The sequence below is a fragment of the Platichthys flesus genome, chromosome 19 (assembly GCF_949316205.1).
Source record: "Platichthys flesus chromosome 19, fPlaFle2.1, whole genome shotgun sequence".
In the NCBI taxonomy this organism is placed as follows: Eukaryota; Metazoa; Chordata; class Actinopteri; order Pleuronectiformes; family Pleuronectidae; genus Platichthys; species Platichthys flesus.
In genome coordinates, this window is record NC_084963.1 from 20,789,582 (window position 1) to 20,808,921 (window position 19,340).

At 39.9% G+C, this 19,340-nt stretch overlaps 1 protein-coding gene across 2 annotated transcripts; it reads left to right on the top strand.

Moving 5' to 3' along the window:
• Positions 1 to 395: 395 nt before the first annotated feature.
• mapkap1 (MAPK associated protein 1) lies at positions 396 to 18,777 on the top strand. 2 transcript variants are annotated; one of them, XM_062412850.1, is made up of 12 exons: positions 396 to 523; positions 1,716 to 2,199; positions 5,574 to 5,663; positions 6,218 to 6,366; positions 7,448 to 7,620; positions 7,717 to 7,893; positions 8,556 to 8,665; positions 9,409 to 9,516; positions 12,719 to 12,859; positions 13,950 to 14,087; positions 14,943 to 15,040; positions 18,118 to 18,777. In XM_062412850.1, the coding sequence occupies exons 2-12, from the start codon at positions 1,926 to 1,928 to the stop codon at positions 18,238 to 18,240; spliced, it is 1,581 nt and encodes a 526-aa protein (XP_062268834.1). In that variant the 5' UTR covers positions 396 to 523; positions 1,716 to 1,925; the 3' UTR covers positions 18,241 to 18,777. The 2 variants fall into 2 exon arrangements, with proteins under 2 accessions (XP_062268834.1, XP_062268835.1); XM_062412851.1 differs by lacking the exon at positions 14,943 to 15,040 and having other exon boundaries at positions 411 to 523.
• The last annotated feature ends 563 nt before the right edge of the window (positions 18,778 to 19,340 follow it).

Below are 19,340 nucleotides of genomic sequence, written 5' to 3' on the forward strand. Positions count from 1 at the left end.
TATTCGTGAATAATGGCTGAAAATGCAGTGAGTGGGAAAAGTGGGGGTGGCTGTTTTGCACTAAGGAGTGGTATTGGTGAAAAACGAATGCTTGCAATCAACTCAGAATCATGAAAAACCCTAGTTGTTTGACCCCTCACAAGTTACTTAAAGCCAAATTTAACATTTTCGATTTTTCAAAAATCGGTTACAGGTACCCCAACTTTGAGCCATGTTTTAGGAGGTTTCCCACGGGAGTTGAATTTCAACATTTTAAGACATGATATTACACACCTTCCTAAACACAATTGTGAAGACATTTCTTGGTAAGGATTTAGTTCCCAGATTTTCATATGTTGCCCTCACTATGGTCAAAAGGAGCACGGATAACAAACAGTAGATGGCAGCAATACGCCCTTGCAGCTCTCCGTCAAATCCAAGAAGAAGAAGAAGAAGAAGAAGAAGAAGAAGAAGAAACAAATAGAAAGAGTATAAAAATGGGAGTTTGGAAAAAAAAAAAAATCTTCGGATGGAGCTTTTGAAGGTGGGACGCCTTAATGTACTAAGTACTCTGTGTTGTTTTGTAGTAGTTAACTACTACAGCACAGCTAACTGGAGACAGCGTCAGTGATTTTAGCCTTAAACAAGCTTACACGTTAACGAGAACAATCGATGCAGATTCGTCGCATTTAGTGGAATAATGATTTTGCAGTGTGAATACGACTTGAATATCTATGTTGCTACATTAACCGTGTGAATGGCGACTTGGTTTAGATACAGGACCATTTGTGACTGCAAGTTTGTTAGTTTCAGTGAAGCTAGGAAACACAATAGCTTCCACAGCTTACGTCAAACTAGCTACTGGGAATAATCACTACGTAAATAGGGTACCGATATCATAAATACTCCCGAGGTTAAAACAAACCTCTCCTTCCTTTAGTAACGCTGATCAGGACCGTGTCAATAGGCAATGGTTTGTCTCATGTGACTACCCAAACTTGTCATCACCGCAGCTTAGCATTAGCTGCATATGGAGAAGATTTTTGGGAACTATCACCTTTTAATTATTTAATAACGCCACTCACACATTACAAATACTGATTACAACAATATAGTATTTGCCATATGGTGTTTGTTTGCCAACGTTAGAAGAAGTCCTTGCGTTTACGCGTGCTATCGTCCTGCATTATACACGCTGACTGTATAACCTTAAACACCACGTACTGGTCTTAATTTGTCACTGCTCACGCTTCTCACCACCTTGTTGTAACGATAAACAACCTTTTGTTCATAGTGTAAATATTCAGGACAGTAAAACAACTGCATTTTGAAATAATGTCCTTTTGTTTAGTTTGTAACCCAAGCAGTCTTTGCAAAATATCAACATTGTGTCATAACAAACATAATTTGTTCAGATTAGTCCACATTAACCCATATATGGCCCTTGCTAGTGACATTATCTATTATGTTGATGCAACTTGTTAAAGGGCAGATGATATACAATGCAGTCAAATGCTCTCACTAAAACACATTTTAATACATAATGGACCTGTACTATATATTCAGACTGTAGGACTGGGTCATCAGGCTCTTCTTTACTTTTCTTATTTACTACCTTAACAAACTAAGTTTTAGGACCATGGAGCTGGACATTTACATGCACTTACTTTGAAATCCAATTTGGTACTGTTTCTCAAGCTTCAGCTGTAGAATAACTTTTAACTTGCTCCAAACAGGCACTGGGACCTTTCTTCCTTTAGAGCACAGATCATAATCAGGAGAAGGAGATGGAAAAGATGACATCCCTCCACTTGTCATCAGCCACTGCTTTAACACCCTCCAACAGACACTGAGAGGAAGTTAAAATAATCGTCTGGGGTATCAGACAAGACAGGCTGACAAAGAGAAAACACCCAAAGCTATTAGCCACAATAAGAGCAAAGGAAATGGCTTTCTTGGACAATCCAGCCATTATTCTGGCCCACATCAGACAGTCCCATGTTACCAGTGATGATACAGGAATGTGTGAGATGGTACTGATAGACCAGGATGTGGATCTGGAGAAGTGCCAGCTGGCTCTGGTACCTGGCAGCAACTGTGGGTCAGGCTACCTGAGTGAAGAGGGCAGCAGTGTGACGGATAATCATGCTGGTGACCTTTCCCAGTCCATGGACATCACCTCCAGCTGGGACTTTGGTATCCGTCGGCGTTCTAACACAGGTAAGTCCATCTCCTGGCCGTTGCGGCTCAGCTGTGCAGGCTTTCGGTCAAGCACATTTCCCTTCTGTCTTTATGAAAGGAGCAGCCTCAGAGACTGGTTTGTTGTTTGAAGAGGGTTTGTGTGTCTAATCTGGGCTGGTGGTTTACTGAGGCTTGTGTCAAATTGTGTGTGCAAGTAAAAGGCATGGTGTTACATTGCAGGGGTCTCATAAAGAAGTGCGTAAGATTCATACTAAAAGTGTACGTACGTATAAAAGCCGGAAATGGCGTACGCACACCTGAGCGCAATGTTCGCTTTATAAATCACAGTCCACCTGGAAACGCTCGTACTTGGATCTGCCTCCAAATCCGTCCTCCACACGCTCACTTTCAACCATAAATGGTCAATGCAAATCAGGGCATGGATATTAAATTATACTGCTGACCAATGTGTTTCCACCATGAGTCCTGTAAGAGCAAAACTTAGCTGTGGGTTTTAATGTAAATGATAAACTTGATAAATAATCCGCTTCAGTTCCCCACCTCACGTCTCCAAAACGTTTGTATGCATGGGTCAGAGTTTGCTTGGAAATACGCAAATTTTCCCGTCAAGTTTGTTTTCATAAATCCCAACGTTTGCGTGAGGAGTGGCGTAAGCACGTTTCAGGCCTAAGAAAACCCATTTTTATTTTCAGTCTGAGGCCATGTGTCTACCTGCATTGACAGGCTCCTTGGGTGAACTGATCAAACATGGACAGCTCTAGGTATGTCAGTTCACACCTGACATTAAATCCATACAAGTGCAGTATCTGACATCCCACAGGCCAAACATGCCTGTTAGCTTGGCCTGTGGTAATGCTGGATGCAGCTTTCTTTCTGCAATTGCACAAGTGACCTGCAGTAACTGAAAAGTGGCAGGTAAGGACCAGCTGCGGGTCTCTGAAACTTAACTATTGCTGCTGCACATAGAGCAGTTCACCTGTTTATGCATTATTCAATAAGCTGTGCTCATTATGCACAACCCTGTACTGGAGATTCAGTTGTCTTTGCCGTTTGTTGCCCTGTTGTCATGATTGACAAAGCCACCTTCGTTGAGGATGTTTGCATTTGTCGAGTGTAGAAGCGTCATCAACCCCTCCCCATCCCAATTGCTCATGGTGAATCCCCGGGGGGGGATCCCCTACTGTGTCTCACATCAACTTCTCCTGGATTTCTATGGACATTATACTGGCAGAGAAAGTCTGCAGAGCGTCTCACTTGGACAGCTGCATTCACCCAAGCACTATCCCTGGAGAGAATACCGAGGAACTGTTGTATTCAGTGCATATCTGGAAGAAGCTATAGTAAGGTGGAAACACAAACCGACCCCGGCAAATCAACAGTGTATATACTCAGATTGGGTAAAACTAACAACATAATGATATTTCTAAACAAATAAGAGGAAGTGAGATCCGATCAGTGGCCACAGGAGACAAATTTAGGATGCATTTTAATGCCAGGTGTGAACAGACAGAACTCAGCTGCACTTGCGATCAGAACTCTCAGGATGGATTTTAATACCAGGTCAGAGGTGAGTGGTCGACTGGGTTTACTTCTGGTGACTGGGGAAGCCACTGAGGTTCACTGAACTAATCTGCCCTATTAAGACCTGGTATCAACATCCATCTCAGCTGAATTGAAAGACTAAGGCCGGACATTACTTTTAAACATGCATTTGTGTAGACAACCGACTGCATCATAAACACAGTTGTTCATATACTTGACGATGTACTACGCTTGTTACCGGAGGATACCTCAAGAGGCACACCGAAGAAATCAGACCGTACAGAACTTCTGGTTTTGCATGATGTAAACTATAAACATGGTCTAACTTGATGAGTTTACTATTTTGTTCATTCGGAGATCACTGCAGAAAAAGAGACAGCGGCGTCTGTAAGGCCCTTAAATCCATCACGGCACGACAATGGCGAGAATGTTTCTCTCATTCGGCCAATGCGTGAGGTCGATGATGAAAAACACCACCAGTATTTTCAAATGTTTGTCAGGACCTTTGATGATTTGCTCTGAAAGATTAGCCCACTGATGATGCACCACATATTCTATAATACGACCGCTACACTGCCCCTAACGGTCAAGTGCAGATGCATCTGGCGTATGCATAGCGTTAAAGTGCACAAATGGATGCAGGATACGCAAGGCAGCCATTTTGCGCAATGTATGCATAGTTAAAAGCAAGTTTATCTCCGGCCTAAGTCTGTATGCAGCACAGTTGTAGCATATTTCTTAGTGCCTTTCCAGTTTGATCTGTCCTTCCCACTTTATGTGTGTTTCTCTCTTAACTTTGATTTTGGTTATTGGTTATTGTCTTGTGATGATTAGTTTTTACCACTCTGTCATTCATTTCAGTTTAGTGGTTTTTGATGTGGCTGCAGCAGTCATAATCATGTAAGCAGACAATTTTACACCAAAATACCAAAGGGGGTTGTCAAAAAGGCAACCACATAAACTATGTATAAATATTTCACTACCATTCATGTCCTGCGACATAATTACTTCTCCAGGACAGAAACATAATATGTTTTTATAAAGGCAAAATATGTTCTGATTTGTCTATAACTGTTGAGCCACAGTTGTAAGTCAGCAGTAGCCACTTTATAACAGTATTGAGTTCTTTTGATTTTCAATAACAATGGCCTGTCAAGGTTTGGTGTCCTAATTAGCATTACATCATTAAATCAGTCATCAAATGCAAATTGGTACAAATGGGTATGTTATCTGTGGTGATGTAAAATCTGAGTATAGTGAGTTTCAATCAACTAAAGAGTGTGAAGTTACAATCAGCTGTTTATCTGGAAAGAAAAAGTTGGTTGGGTGATGGAGGGAGTCCAAAGGTAGACACAATCTCTCCTTTTGGCTCTCTTGACTTTTGTAATCAGTTGGGTGGAGTGCTGGTAGTGGTAATGTGTTGGGGTTAGAAAGCGACAATACTTGAGACTTTCAGACTGACCTGTGGTGGCTGTCTCATCAGGACTTCAACAAGACAGCCGTGACAAACCGGGGGCTGCTGGTAAGATAAAAGGGATGAACAAAACTATAGCCAAGTATATACGTTTTATTTGCTGTTCATATTTATGTGTAACACAGTATTTGTGTTAGACTGTTTTTATAGCATGGGTCATGTCAGTGAGTATCACACTTCACACGGCAGATGTTTAGAAATATACCTTTTCCTCTGGTATTGCTCTCAAAATCCCAGCATAAGGAAAAACATTAAACCAAAATGTACAGATCGCTGGTATAGTTATTGTGTGCTTGATCTCTATTTGTTATAGGTTTGTAGCGACATTGACTTGTTTGCATATAAAAGGAAGGTTAAAGTTGTTCTTTCTTTTCAGCCCAAAGACTTGAAAGGCTAAGGAAAGAACGGCAGAACCAGATCAAATGTAAAAACATTCAGTGGAAAGAGAGGTCTTCATCCCAGTCAGGTATGATTTTTGTACAATTTTACTAAGATTATAAAATGTCAAAGCTGCACTCATGGCAATTTTGTAGTAAAACACAACCTGTTACTTTGCACTTACTGATGTTTCTTTGCGGAGTGAAAGTCTCCAACCCCTGATTTCTTCTATTTTGGATTTCTTTTGTAAAATTTCAATGTTTCAGATCATCAAACTCTTTTAAATAAAACAAACACAAAATTCAGTTTTTAAATTATCATTCAATCAATCTAACCTAAATCTAAAAATAGAAGAAAGCAGGCATGGGTTAAATAATTTTTCACAGCACTGTTATTATGTGAAATACTTTGATCAGTACATAAAGTGGGGTACCAAAAACCTGGGGATAGGAACCTGCTAAAGGGACCAGAGAAAAGAAAAAGTGTGATCTGCGATGATGAAATGGATTGATATGCATGCTTGTAGCAAAACACTTGCTTGTGAAAAGAAATATACTGCACTTTCTCCAATATTCTATCCCTGGTTTTGATCAAATCAAGGTTTTACAACATGTTTTTTTTCCTTTAATGACTTCTGTACAGTGGAAGATCTGGGGTCTGTGTTTGAGAAACGTGACTTCAAAGACAGGCCCCGGTTAACAGGTACTAAATCCACCCTTTCACTGCGACTGGAGCAGTGTCCCCAGCAGCTCAACAACCCCTTCAACGAATACTCCAAATTTGATGGCAAGGTGAATTATTCTACATTTATACAACACTGTGCCTCAAGAATGACTTGACTCTTCATATTTGGTACAAAGGTCAAGGTCAACATTACATTACAAAGGTCTCTTTTGCCTCTTGAAGACCATATCTTTAGGATGTCTCAAGAGAACTCTTTCGACTTGGCAGAAACTTTCCCTTAGACCCTGTTCAGACCTGCTGTTAACATGAAAACAACAAGTGGTCAATGCTAAGTCCAAGTCTGAAACACACCTGAGTGCACCCTGAGATCAATCACACAAAACACATTCTGAGGTGGTCTGAGACGTGTGTTGTCACATTTTATTCAATGTGTGAACTCAAATCCATCCTGGGCCAAATATGAATGACAACTCAAATTTTTGAAAAACAATTTTTTCGTTCTCTGATATGTTTGTGGCCACAAAATCACCATTTACCAACACATAATTATTCAAATGTTTTTTGTCCAATTGCTAAAATCCTTCGTCATTGTAGATCTATGCAAAGCATCAATTCAATCCACACCTCCTGTCTCGCTTGCTCAACTTCTTTCCTGCATCGCATTCACTCGAAAAACAAACATGCATGGCACTCACACAGACACGCAACAAAGTTGTTGGACATGTCAGTAAACTCGCACTGTGTTTAAACAATTTCTCTTGGTCTTTGTGAACAAAAGTGACAGTCGGGATTATTTGTATAGAAAGGAAAAGTGAGATATGGTAACTAGTGTTCACAGGAGGCGTATGCCAGGTATGGACCCAAAAAGGGAAAGTAACGCTGTTCACATGAAATTGGATATCTCAGGATATGTTATTCCGGGTCTGAATAGTGCCTTAGACTCGAAACGTGTTTTTGTCCGTTTGAACATGGAAATTAACTGACTAGTTGTCACTTGGACTCAAGGATAAATTATTGACATTATTTTTAGAAAATTGTAGGGTCATAGCAGGTAGAGCTCTAGGTGACCTCATATAAGTCTTGGGGGGGGGGAAACATTCTGTAGACTGAAACTACAATGGTTGGCAAAGATATTTCTAGGTATTTCCAGTTCTCTTCATGATTTTCTTTCATCACTTCATGTTTTAGGGCCATATTGGCACAACAGCTACAAAAAAGATCGACGTCTACCTTTCAATGCAGATGGCTCAAGAGAAAGTACATCCAATGACAGTGGTGACTATCGCAAATGCCCGTGTCCATGACCTCATCGGGCTCATCTGTTGGCAGTACACAAGCGAGGGACGAGAACCCAAACTCAAGTGAGGGAAAACATGTTAACAGCAGCTTCATTAAATATTGCTTTCTATGTAACACTTCAGTCACTCTCTGCACTCGTTTGCCACGTCTCTCCACAGTGAGAATGTGAACGCCTACTGTCTCCATATTGCAGAGGATGATGGTGAGGTGGACACAGACTTCCCTCCACTTGACTCCAATGAGCCAATCCACAAGTTTGGTTTCAGCACGTTGGCCTTGGTGGAAAAATACTCCTCTCCTGGTCTCATATCCAGACAGTCGCTGTTTGTCAGAATGTAAGGGGCACATGTGTGACATGACTGGTTTAGAGGAGAGAGAAGATTCCAGAACAGTTGTGTTTAAGGGTTATTTAATGTTTAATCATCACACTCATTTGGTGACATAGGAAGCCCAAGGAGCCAAAAGCTCTGGTTTCTCCGATTCCAGTTAAGTGAGATTTGCAGTAACAAAGTTTAACCTTTTTTTTGATTTGGGGTTCTGGGATTTTGACTAGCCATATCTCCCTTAATTCAGGTCATAGAGAAATTGTTGTCAAGTCATATTAAAGCTATTTTCCTGCTCTATATTCACCCTATATTTTAAATACTATGCTTTTCCCAATTGGAAAATAAAGAATTATAGGTGATAATAACTAAGGTTGAATTGCCCCCCAAAAAATTACCTTTTAATACTGGAAAATTTGCATGTATTTCAGATAATGATATCTCAGCAGTAACTTAAAGACCACACTCTGGTAGTTTTGATGACAACTTTTATTAATGTCTAAAAGTGTGATGTTTTGACAAGAAATGATTCTTCAGTGTGGATTGTATTTGTTCAATGTATAATGGTTTACTAGTTGATATATATACTATACATTAATCGATTATTGTTTTTAGGCTGAAATGCCCATCCACAACAAAAACATCCTTAACTTTTTCTACTATTTCCATTTTAGAAATGCTGCGCATGGTTTTTCTCTGATACCTGTGGACAGTTTGAAGGTAACTATGAAGGAAATTCTCCAGAAAGCACTCAAGAAGAGGAAAGGCTCACAGAAAGGCTCAGGTAATTATGCATAAGATGTCCTGCACTCTTCCTTGAATGTGACCATAATGCTAAAGCCAGAACAGTAGGGTTAAATGTTGGTTCTTCTTTTTCATTGAGTAAGGACATTGAGTAAGCCAACGTTTGTATTCATATAGTTTGGTCCTGTCTCCTTTTGTACACTGGTACTTTGCATTAAGACAGACACATGTACACTGTGGACCACAAATAATAATAAAAAAACTTTTTCTGTGAGATACCAAACTGAAGTTGCATTTGCTGCTGGATGGAAACATAAACCACCCAACCCTCACCCTTTGCCGATATGGGGCTTGTGTCTTTGAAAATAAAGTACATGATGGCTGGCAGGGGTTAGAGGTTCCTTCACCAGCAAAACTGTTATTCAAACAGCTACCTTACATTACAAAAAAAGCCCTACCACAAAGCAGAAACAACTTTTCCTAATACACAATTGTTCTAGAAAAAAAAAAAGATAAGACAAGGCCAAGGACTTAATTCCATTGTGGTTCTCTGGAACCAAATTAGTAGAGTTGTGAATTTGTTACTAACCTGTCTACAAAGTTTTAAGGATTGAAATTTCTAAATTTAGGTGTTATTTTCATACCATCAATCTGTTAAAAAAGAGCTTGACTGGTCAACAGTCAGACAGGCTAAGTACAAGTGTGCACCATTATTATTACTGAAAAAAGTTAAATTTCCAATTATTTTTTTTGCGGTTTTCTGACTCCATCATTCTCCAACAGGGCCAATGTATCGCCTAGAGAAGCAGACAGAGCCGAATGTCGCAGTAGACCTGGACTTGACACTGGAGAGTCAAAGCACCCTGGAGTTTTGCCTTGTCAGAGAAAACAGTACGTAATCCCAGTATGTCAGCTAGATTCCACTAACACAGGGTTCGGCAACCTTTACTATCAACTGAGCCACTTTTCCTTCTCTTCCAGCCAATAAAATTTGTCTGAAGCCGAAAACATTTTTGATAACAGTTTATAAAGTCCAGTTCATGTAGATGAAAATGAACACGTTCATAGTTAATTTTTTACAATTTTCAACTAAGTTCACGATTCCAAAATGGAACTAGTTTATGTTCATTTGTTATATTTTTTTATTGGGATGATTTAGGTGATAAAGTTACGATCATATATTTGGTTATGAATCGATGGTTTCGGATCATGTCTACGTGTCACTCCTCATTTTAACACAGAGGACTGACTAAGCGTCCCGTCTCGTGTTGTACTGAGCACAAAATGTTGGAGTCCTTTTTAATTGGTGGAGGAGGACACAGAAACTCCAGCTCGGTACAAACCAACTGCAGCTTCTGGTTGGATCATGAAGCAGCGGCGCTGATCACTGAGCAACTGTGACCAGAGAAACTCTGTGCATTCACTGTTTCCACTGTTCTTCAAAGTCACTTACCGTCTGCTTCACCTGAACAAGATCTGATCTCACTGCGCGTGTCGCTGTGACTGGGGGGGGTTGGATATTCTGATCTGCAATAATAAAGCACAAGGAATCCTGGGAGGAAGTCAAGTCAGAAAAATGTAATTAGACATTCATGTGATAAAGAGAGAGAAGAGGAAAAATTATCTGTCGTGTCTCTGCAGACAATCTAAGCCTATAGCAGCATAACTAAAAGCTGGTCCAAGGCAGACCTGAACGGGCTCTTATTATAAGCTTTATCAAAAGGGAAGGTTCCCCTCATTAACTGAAACTGGGAGATTCCACAGGATAGGAGCTTGATAGCTACTTTTTTAATTCTGGGAGTGCTGTGCTCTAGTGGGGTGATCTAGGAGTGCTGTGCTCTAGTGGGGTGATCTAGGAGAGGCGGTGGTCGAGAGGCAGAAACTTGGACTATGGGCAGAGAAGGTCTCTGGTTCGTCTTTGGTTCGACTCCACGGAGAGACAACAAAAGCCGAACCTGGATTGATCTGTCCAAAAATCCAAGAGTCTCCCTTCCCTGTCTAGTGCCCCTGAGCAAGGCAACTCACTCCCCCAACATCTGCTCCCCGAGCGCCTTACATGGTCGCTCACTGCTCTGTGTGTCCTGCACCAGATGGGTCAAAAGCAGAGGTTAAATTTCCCTACCTGCATGAGTGTGCCTTTGCATGTCTGTGCATGTGTTTGGGACGAATAAATGGATCTTAATCTTAATCTTAATCTTAATGGTAGTATGATGGTGTCATCATTGAGGGCTTTGGAGGTGAGGAGGAGAGTTATACATTCTCTTCTATGGTTAACAGGAAGCCAGTGTAGTGAAGCTACTACAATATAATTGACCACGGGTTGGCTGTTTGATCCTGGTTTGATCCCTGTCAAATGAACACCATCGATCCCTTTTAAACCAGAGATCTCAAACTCAAATAAGCTTGGGGCCACTAGCGGTAGTGCCATCTCAAGGGAGGGTCACAGAGAAAGTAAGTAATTTAAACTGAAACCTTGCACTTACTGAACTATCAAAATAAAATCCCTGAATAGATTTGTATTTTTTGTCTTACAAGACATCTGAGTAGCTACTACTCATATTTTGTTCATACTTAATAAGTAAAATGCAAACATCAACATTTTTGAACAGTTAGTGCAAATGTTTTTTTCATAAAAATAACACAAATCCCAAAATGCATTTGTCTTGCCAGACACTTGACAGCCTTTCTTCTCACACAGCTGAGCCACATTTGCCCTATTGGAGGTCAGAAATGTTTCCCTGAGTACAGTTTAAAGGTACATTGTTGAGAACAGTTTCTCTCACATATATGTGCTTCCAAAAAGACACATTATCCGGCTTCTGGGAAAGATGTAGGCAGTTCTCTCAGAAATGGTCCAGTCATGTCTGCTATTCCTTCTGCCTCTCTAAATTTAGTTTTTAGCTCACTGTCTATAAGTTCCTGTTTATACTTCTTGTAATCTTCGCCCTGTTTAGTAAAGTAGTGACGCTTGAGATTATATTCCTTCAGAACAGCAACTTTTTCTTGCATATCAGGCAGGTAGCATTCCAGCTAAACTCCACGAAAAAATACTGCAATGTCCATCTTTCTCGAAACTCTCTGTGTTCATCTTCCACTCATTTCGGTTGGGAAAGCGTCATCTTTACCACTCGCCGGCAAACAACACATGAAGCTGCGAACCTGCTCTGTTCCGGTCTCTTCTAAACCTTTGAACCTTGCCATTATTTTGCCCAAAACTGAATACATTTTGAATAGAATTGTTTATTTAAATTGAATTTGAAGGTTTAAATTGCTGTGGAACAACTAGGAATAATAATAAAAAAAAATAAAGATAGGGGGACTTATTGTATTATATTTCAACATCAGGTCACAGGCCAGATGAGGGGCAGGGGGGAGGGAGTTTAAGACTTGACTGAAATCGAATGACTTCATGCGGTTGATATCACAGAAAGGGGTAGGGAACGTGTCAATGTGAAGCTCCCCCTTTGAATTGCATGATAGGGTCAATGAAATAGGATTCTGATACAATTAATGTTAAGGTTATAAATCATTAATAAGATATGTTCATAATTGTTGATTGTTATCAATAATGTTTGTGATGTTTTCAAGCAACAGAATATGCATTTGAGTTTAAAATGTGCTTTAGTTTTTTTTTAGCTGTCCCACCTTATCAAATATGATTGAGAAGGAGGATAGCATTCTCTGGGAAATCTGGGACAGTCATTTAAGTTCTGTAAATAAAAAAGATTTATAAAAAGATAAACCAAAGAGATGTTTCACAGGATCTGCAGTTGTCAGACAGGAGTTACTGGTAAATACAGTCTGTCCCTGTCCGTTCAAACTGATTGTCTGATTAACTAACTAGTACTTCAGTTAGCTCTCTTGGTCAGAGATGATCCAAAAAGCACAGAAGAGTCTGTCCTTTGGTCTGCAGCCATTGGTGTCACCACACATATGGAAAAGACAATGGGCTGATCGATGATGATGGTCTCTCATCACTGTTTGTTCCCTGAGTGGCCCCAATGGAATGGCAAAAAATGTTGGTCTTATTAGGGCTTCCTCCCAGAATTTCTGTTTGTAGCAATATTTTTGTTTGCTTTTCTTTTGTCTCTAGGCTCTAGGGGAGAGGAGAGTTCAGAGGAGGACCCTCCTGTTGACATCACCACAGTCCAAGACATGTTGAGCAGTCACCACTACAAGTCCTTCAAGATCAGTATGATCCACAAGCTACGCTTCACCACAGATGTCCAGCTAGGTACACACTGCTGCAAGCTGTATATTTTGTTTAATAATTTTTCCAGTTTCTTGAAATTACTAAAGATAATGCTTATTGGAAAAACTCTTGGTAATTCTTGAAACAATAAGTCCTTGATTCCAGATGGTCGTAATGAGCATGTTCTAGCTGGAGCTTGCTAGTGAATTAACTTAGAGGTTTGACACAAACTGTCTTTAGTTGAATGCTATTTAGCCTTAATTTGCTAATAAGCCAGGTTGGAGTTTTTACCCATAACAGTCATGCTCAGCTGGTTACTGCTTAGAAAGCATTGAGCAATTGAACCAATTGATGAGTTTGACGAATGTATTTTAGCTAAAAATTTGAGGTTACAATTGGAGCTTAATACAAAGTTGTTTACTAGGTATGCTACTTACGCTGAAGCAGACAAACCAGACTTCACATTCAAATGTTTTATCATTTTCCAGAGAAGGTAATGGAAGATAAACATCCCATACAGCATAACCTTTTGACACCTGGTTTTTACCCCTTAATCAGCAGCCCTGTGTTTTTGTTAATCTTGAAAGGATATATTTCATGCTTATCCCTATTTGTCAGTAGATGGACTGACTGATATTGTCATCCCTAAAGTTGCATTATGAAAATATTGATCCAGTATCCAGAAGCGTTGTTTTCAGATTGTCAGTTGGTTATCTCAGGAACACCTCCAGGAATACTATAAAATTTGGTAAAGATTTTCACTCTGATTCACAGAGGAAATTATTAGACTGTCAGTGTGACCTTAAAATCCCTTTTTTCTTAATTAGGCCTATAGAGAATGCTTTCAAAATTGGAACATATGTCAATTTAGATTCAGGGATTAACTGAGTAGATTTGGATGGTCAAAGGGCAAGGTCATGGTGGCCCCTTAAAATATGTTTTTGACCATATTTTTTAGCATGTTATCTGAAGTCTGCCTTCACAGAATTTCTTCACATTTTTGCCAGTTGTCATTTGGACTCAAAGATTAAATAATCTGATTCGAGTGGAAACTGCACTGGTGTGCGGAGGCATAATACCACAGGGCAGCTTGTCCATTTTATTCATGATTGACATACCATTGCTTCTTCAGGCATTTCAGGAGAGAAGGTGGAGATTGATCCTGTTACCAATCAGAAGGCCAGTACTAAGTTCTGGATACGGCAGAAACCCATCTCTATTGACTCAGACCACCTCTGTGCCTGTGACCTTGTAGAGGAGAGAAGCCCCAGTGAGTGTACCTTGGCTTATTTTCTTCAACTTAACATATAAAGTAATTCATATGTACATTATCACCCATTGCTGATGAGCTTTTCTCATGCAGCAGAAGGACTTTACCCAATTGTCACACAATAGCAGATTCGAATTTTCATTCTTTTAAGTCTACCCCAGCCAGAAGTTAATGGGGTTGATTTCTGACATTTTTAGATAAATTCTCAAAGCTGATAAACCAACAATTTTTGCAGACACATCGGCATTGTGGCTGCTGTGGGATGCCACACTAGGCTCCCCCTAGTGTAAATTTTGCCATTTTACGATTAAGATATTTTTAACTTAATGTTTCAATGCTGTATGTAGCTGGGTTTGTAAAACGTTTATCATACTTGTTTTACAAACCCAGCTTGTTTTGGGACATCAAGCAGTTGTAAGCCTTTCTTCTACCGCTCTTAAGCACATTACATAAATTAAAAACATTTTGTTGGCGCTCAACAACACTCTGCTGGCAGAACTAGAAGATAAACACAATATTGATCAGTTAAAATATGGGTGTAAACATATTGCATAAGATAAGACATTTTCCTCACATTATGTGGTACTCTCTGGAAATCAGGAAACAACATTTAATTGTTAAACATTTAAGAAAAATAGATTTGGATCATTAACTCTTTATTTCTGCTTTTATCCAGCAGCCTGTTATCTTTTCAGCTCAGAAAAAATCGGACACTTTCATGGTTTCACACATGGATCACACAAACTAACATGACTAAAGATGTGCAGAAATGGACAGGAGAAGTTGTAGCTGTGGTCTGTGCATGATTACTTTTGTCAGTCTCTGTCTCATAAATGATTTCCCTCTGTTTTACAGCTCATGCAATTTTTAAGCTAACCTATCTCAGCAACCATGATTACAAGCCCCTCTATTTTGAGTCTGATGCTAGTGCTGTCAATGAAATAGTGCTAAAGGTGAGTTCTAAATGAAGGTCTGTATTCCAGGGTGTCTGTCTTGGTTTGTTTCTCAATAAAATATTATGCCGGGACATGCACAGAGCTGATCAGATGAACAAGATGACCTGACAGCCTGTCAGTAAATAGATGAGTCTTTACAAATGTGGAAGGAGAAACACTCATTGCTCCGAAAATTTGAAATCGCAGGCTGTTGCAACTTCCGACTCGGGACAGTAATACCAAGCTCCGAGATATAATGGATCACAGCATTAAATATCTCCATTGACCAGACTATTGCTTTGTTGCAGTGCTCTATGTTCTGTGAAAACACTTAATATCAACTGTGTCAAGTCTGAGAAAAATACCCAGGATGAGACAGCAGAAAGATAGTTTGAAACTTGCTACTGAACATGTATTCTCACTCTCATGATCCCTCCAGAGGGATATGTCAGATTTCAGTCTTGTGTTTTCAGCACGCTCTCCTTTATAATGTCAGCATGCATGATATCATGTAGAATTTGCCAATTAGTCGTGTTTACAACCATTACAAAATAAATGCATATAGGGTTGCAAAGGGGCGGAACATTTCCGGTAAATTTGCTGAGAATTTGCTGAAACTTTCAATGGGAATATTAAGCCGGGAATAATGCCACGTTCACTATCATGTGTGGAGACATTTCAACCCAGCCAATGTAGAAGGAAAGGCTGTGTACATTTACAAATACTGTGCAGAGACCTATGTTAAGAATGACACAAAGATGCAGAAGCATATAGTCAAGTGCCCAAAGTTTCCTCAGGGCTCAAATCAGCCTATGACAAAACAAAATGTTTATAGTTATGTCTGATTATGACAAGGTAAATACAGTTAGTATAAATTACCCGCACAATTTCCAGTTTATTTCCGTTATTTCCCGTATATTCCTGTTAATTCCCATGGAAAGTTTCCAACTTTGCATATTCCCAGAATTTTGCAACCCTAAATGCATATCATACTATATTTACATATGGACATCTTAAAATGTTATAACAATAATAGCTGCTATATTCTCAACTGTTGCAGACAGTACACAGGATGAGTTTTAGTTGTTGATACAGTTTGGTCCAATAACATTTGGACATTGACACAATTTTCATAATTATGGCTCTGTACACCACAACAATAGATTTTGAATGAAACAATCAAGATGTGCTGTAAGTGCAGACTTTCAGCTTTAATCTGAGGGTATCTACATCCAAATCAGGTGAACGGTGTAGGAATTACAACACATTGTGTATGTGGCTCTCCCTTTTAAGGGACCAAAAGTAATTAGACAATTGGCTGCTCAGCTGTTCCATGGCCAGGTGTGTGTTATTCCCTCGTTATTTCATTGACAAGGAGCGGATAAAAGGTCTAGAGTTAATTTCAAGTGTGGTTTTTGTGTTTGGAATCTGACGCGCTCGATTCTCAAAATGATGTCCAAAGAGCTGTCACTATCAACTGTTTGGTACATTCTTAAAAAGAAAGAACACACTGGTGAGCTCAGCAACACCAAAAGACCCGGAAGACCACAGGAAACAAGTGTGGTGGATGACAGAAGAATTATTTCCCTTGAGAAGAAAAACCCCTTCACAACAGTTTCTCGTATCTGTGTCAAAGTCAACAATCAAGAGAAGACTTCACCAGAGTAAATACAGAGGTTTCACCACAAGATGTAAACCATTGGTGAGCCTCAAAAACGGGAAGAACAGATTAGAGTTTGCAAAGAAACATCTAAAAAAGCCTGTACAGTTCTGTAACAACATCCTATGGACAGCTGAGACAAGATCAACTTTTACCAGAATGATGGGAAGAGAAGAGTATGGAGAAGGGAAGGAACTGCTCCTGATCCAAAGCATACCACCTCATTAGTGAAGCATGGTTGAGATAGTGTTATGGCATTGGCATGTATGGCTAGAACTGGTTCCTTTGTATTTATTGATGATGTGACTGTTAAAAAAAGCAGTAGGATGAATTCTGACGTCTCGGGCAATATTATCTGCTCATATTCAGCCAAATGCTTCAGAACTCATTGGACGGCGCTTCACAGTGCAGCTAGACAATGACCCGTATCATACTGCGAACACAACCAAAGAGTTTTTTAAGGCAAAGAAGTGGAATGTTCTGCAATGGCCAAGTCAATTACCTGAGCTGAATCCAATTGAGCATGCATTTCACTTGCTGAAGACAAAACTGAAGGGAAATGCCCCAAGAACAAGCAGGAACTGAAGATAGTTGCAGTAGAGGCCTGGCAGAGCATCACCAGGGACGAAACCCAGCATCTTGTGATGTCTTGGGTTCCAGGGGAGAGGCGGTGGTGTAGTGGCAGAAACTTGGACTATGGGCAGAGAAGATCTCTGGTTCGTCTCTGGTTCAACTCCACCGAGAGACAACAAAAGACGAACCTGGATTGATCTGTCCAAAAATCCAAGAGTCTCCCTACCCTGTCTAGTGCCCCTGAGCAAGGCACCTTACTCCCCCAACATCTGCTCCCCGAGCGCCGTACATGGTCGCTCACTGCTCTGTGTGTCCTGCACACAGATGGGTTAAATGCAGAGGTTGAATTTGCCTGCCATTGCATGGGCGTGTTGTGCATGTGTTTGGTATGAATAAACATATCTTAATCTTAATCTTAATCAGACATCAGGCTGTCATTGATTGCAAAGGATTTGCAACAAAGTATTAAAAGTGACAATTAAATTTATGATTGTTAGTTTTTCCAATTACTTTGGTCCCTTAAAAAGGGAGGGCCACACATAAAATGTGTTGTAATTCCTACACCGTTCACCTCATTTGGATTGAATACCCTCAAATTGAAGCACATCTTGATCGTTTCATTCAAAATCCATTGTGGTGGTGTACAGAGCCAAAATGATGACAATTGTGTCAATGTCCAAATATGTATGGACCTAACTGTATCAATAGAGATTGTTTGTCTTCTTACTACTACATGATGGTGACTTAAACTGTGTTACCATAATGATGATTTAATGTCTTTGTATCTTTGGTCAAGGCCTGGGGAAGTCAGGCATGCAGCTGAATGTGGTACCTCACAATTTTTCGTGTTTTTGATCATCAGGTGAACTATATCTTGGAGTCGCGTGCCAGTACCTCTCGGGCTGATTACTTTGCTCAGAAGCAGCGGAAACTGAGCCGCCGGACCAGCTTCAGCTTCCAGAAGGAGAAAAAGACTGGCCAGTAGACTGACCTAAGCTGCTCAGCCACCTGTCTGTATGTACACAGAAATGATAGTCTCATACACTGACAGAATCAGGCTAAACAGGACTGGAGACTGACTGGACAGTCAAGAAAGAAGAGATGAGAGCAGGACACACAGCTGAAACTCCATCAGGGAAGAGAGAAGACAAGTGGAAACAAATGTTTTCTCGTTTCAATTGCATTGTAAAAAAGAAAGACTTGTGGGAAATGTTGGTTGTCATGTTGCCGTCAGTTCCTTTTTTATTCACTGCCTCTGAATTTATCTATTCTCCAGGATGGATTTGTACATCTTGGACGCGTTGGTTTGTACACCCAACAATCAAATCAAAGCTACATCAAATCATGCTACGTGTTTTCCTCAAGCTTCCTACATCTTTTTACACAATATAAAAAGAAAAGGCTTCACGTTGCTGATGTATTGTAGTTGGCATTTTAACTGTATTGTAGTTGGCATAGTAGATTCAATTCTAATGATGAAATAGCCCTGTCTGGAATAAATAACAAACAGGCGAGTACCTTCTGTCTGACTCTTTAACATTATTAAGTTTGATTGGCTTGTGATAAATCTGTTTGCTGGTTTCTTTTTGAAACTGTAAACAAGACCTGCAGCAAATTAACCTTTTCAAATAAAATTGGCTTTGGGATAAGGTATGTGCTTCACATACAGACAGATGTTTGAAGAATAAGTACGGAGATGAAGATAAGATAAAAAAAAACAGTATAATGCTATTAACTGTAACAGCACCACACACTGCAGCCTACAAAATTATCCATGCGGCTTTTAAAACATTTTACAGGACTGGACTAGTGGACTAGTTGGGTTTGCCTAGTGAGGACAGGTGTTTGAATGCCTTGGTTTAAATGCTTTTTCACAATCTCGAAAATACTGTTGTCAACATAAAACGGACACGTCACAATAGTTCTAACGTCTAGACTATACCTAAATATGTTACGGACATGAAATTAATCTTAATATTTAGTCATTTTTCTCCCATGCCTGAAGGTTAAAGTTGTATGTATACCATATAGTCCTAGCAGAAACCCAATGTAGGCTCTCTCTCTATCTCCCCTTGGGTTATTGAC

What these genes read in the sequence shown, in the direction of transcription:
- mapkap1 (XM_062412850.1), top strand. Translation starts at nt 1,926, where the DNA reads ATGGCTTTCTTGGACAATCCAGCCATTATTCTGGCCCACATCAGACAG. An exon ending in GAGGTCTTCATCCCAGTCAG is followed by an intron (nt 5,664 to 6,217) that starts GTATGATTTTTG and finishes ACTTCTGTACAG; the next exon opens with TGGAAGATCTGGGGTCTGTG. An exon ending in TCAATGAAATAGTGCTAAAG is followed by an intron (nt 15,041 to 18,117) that starts GTGAGTTCTAAA and finishes TTTGATCATCAG; the next exon opens with GTGAACTATATCTTGGAGTC.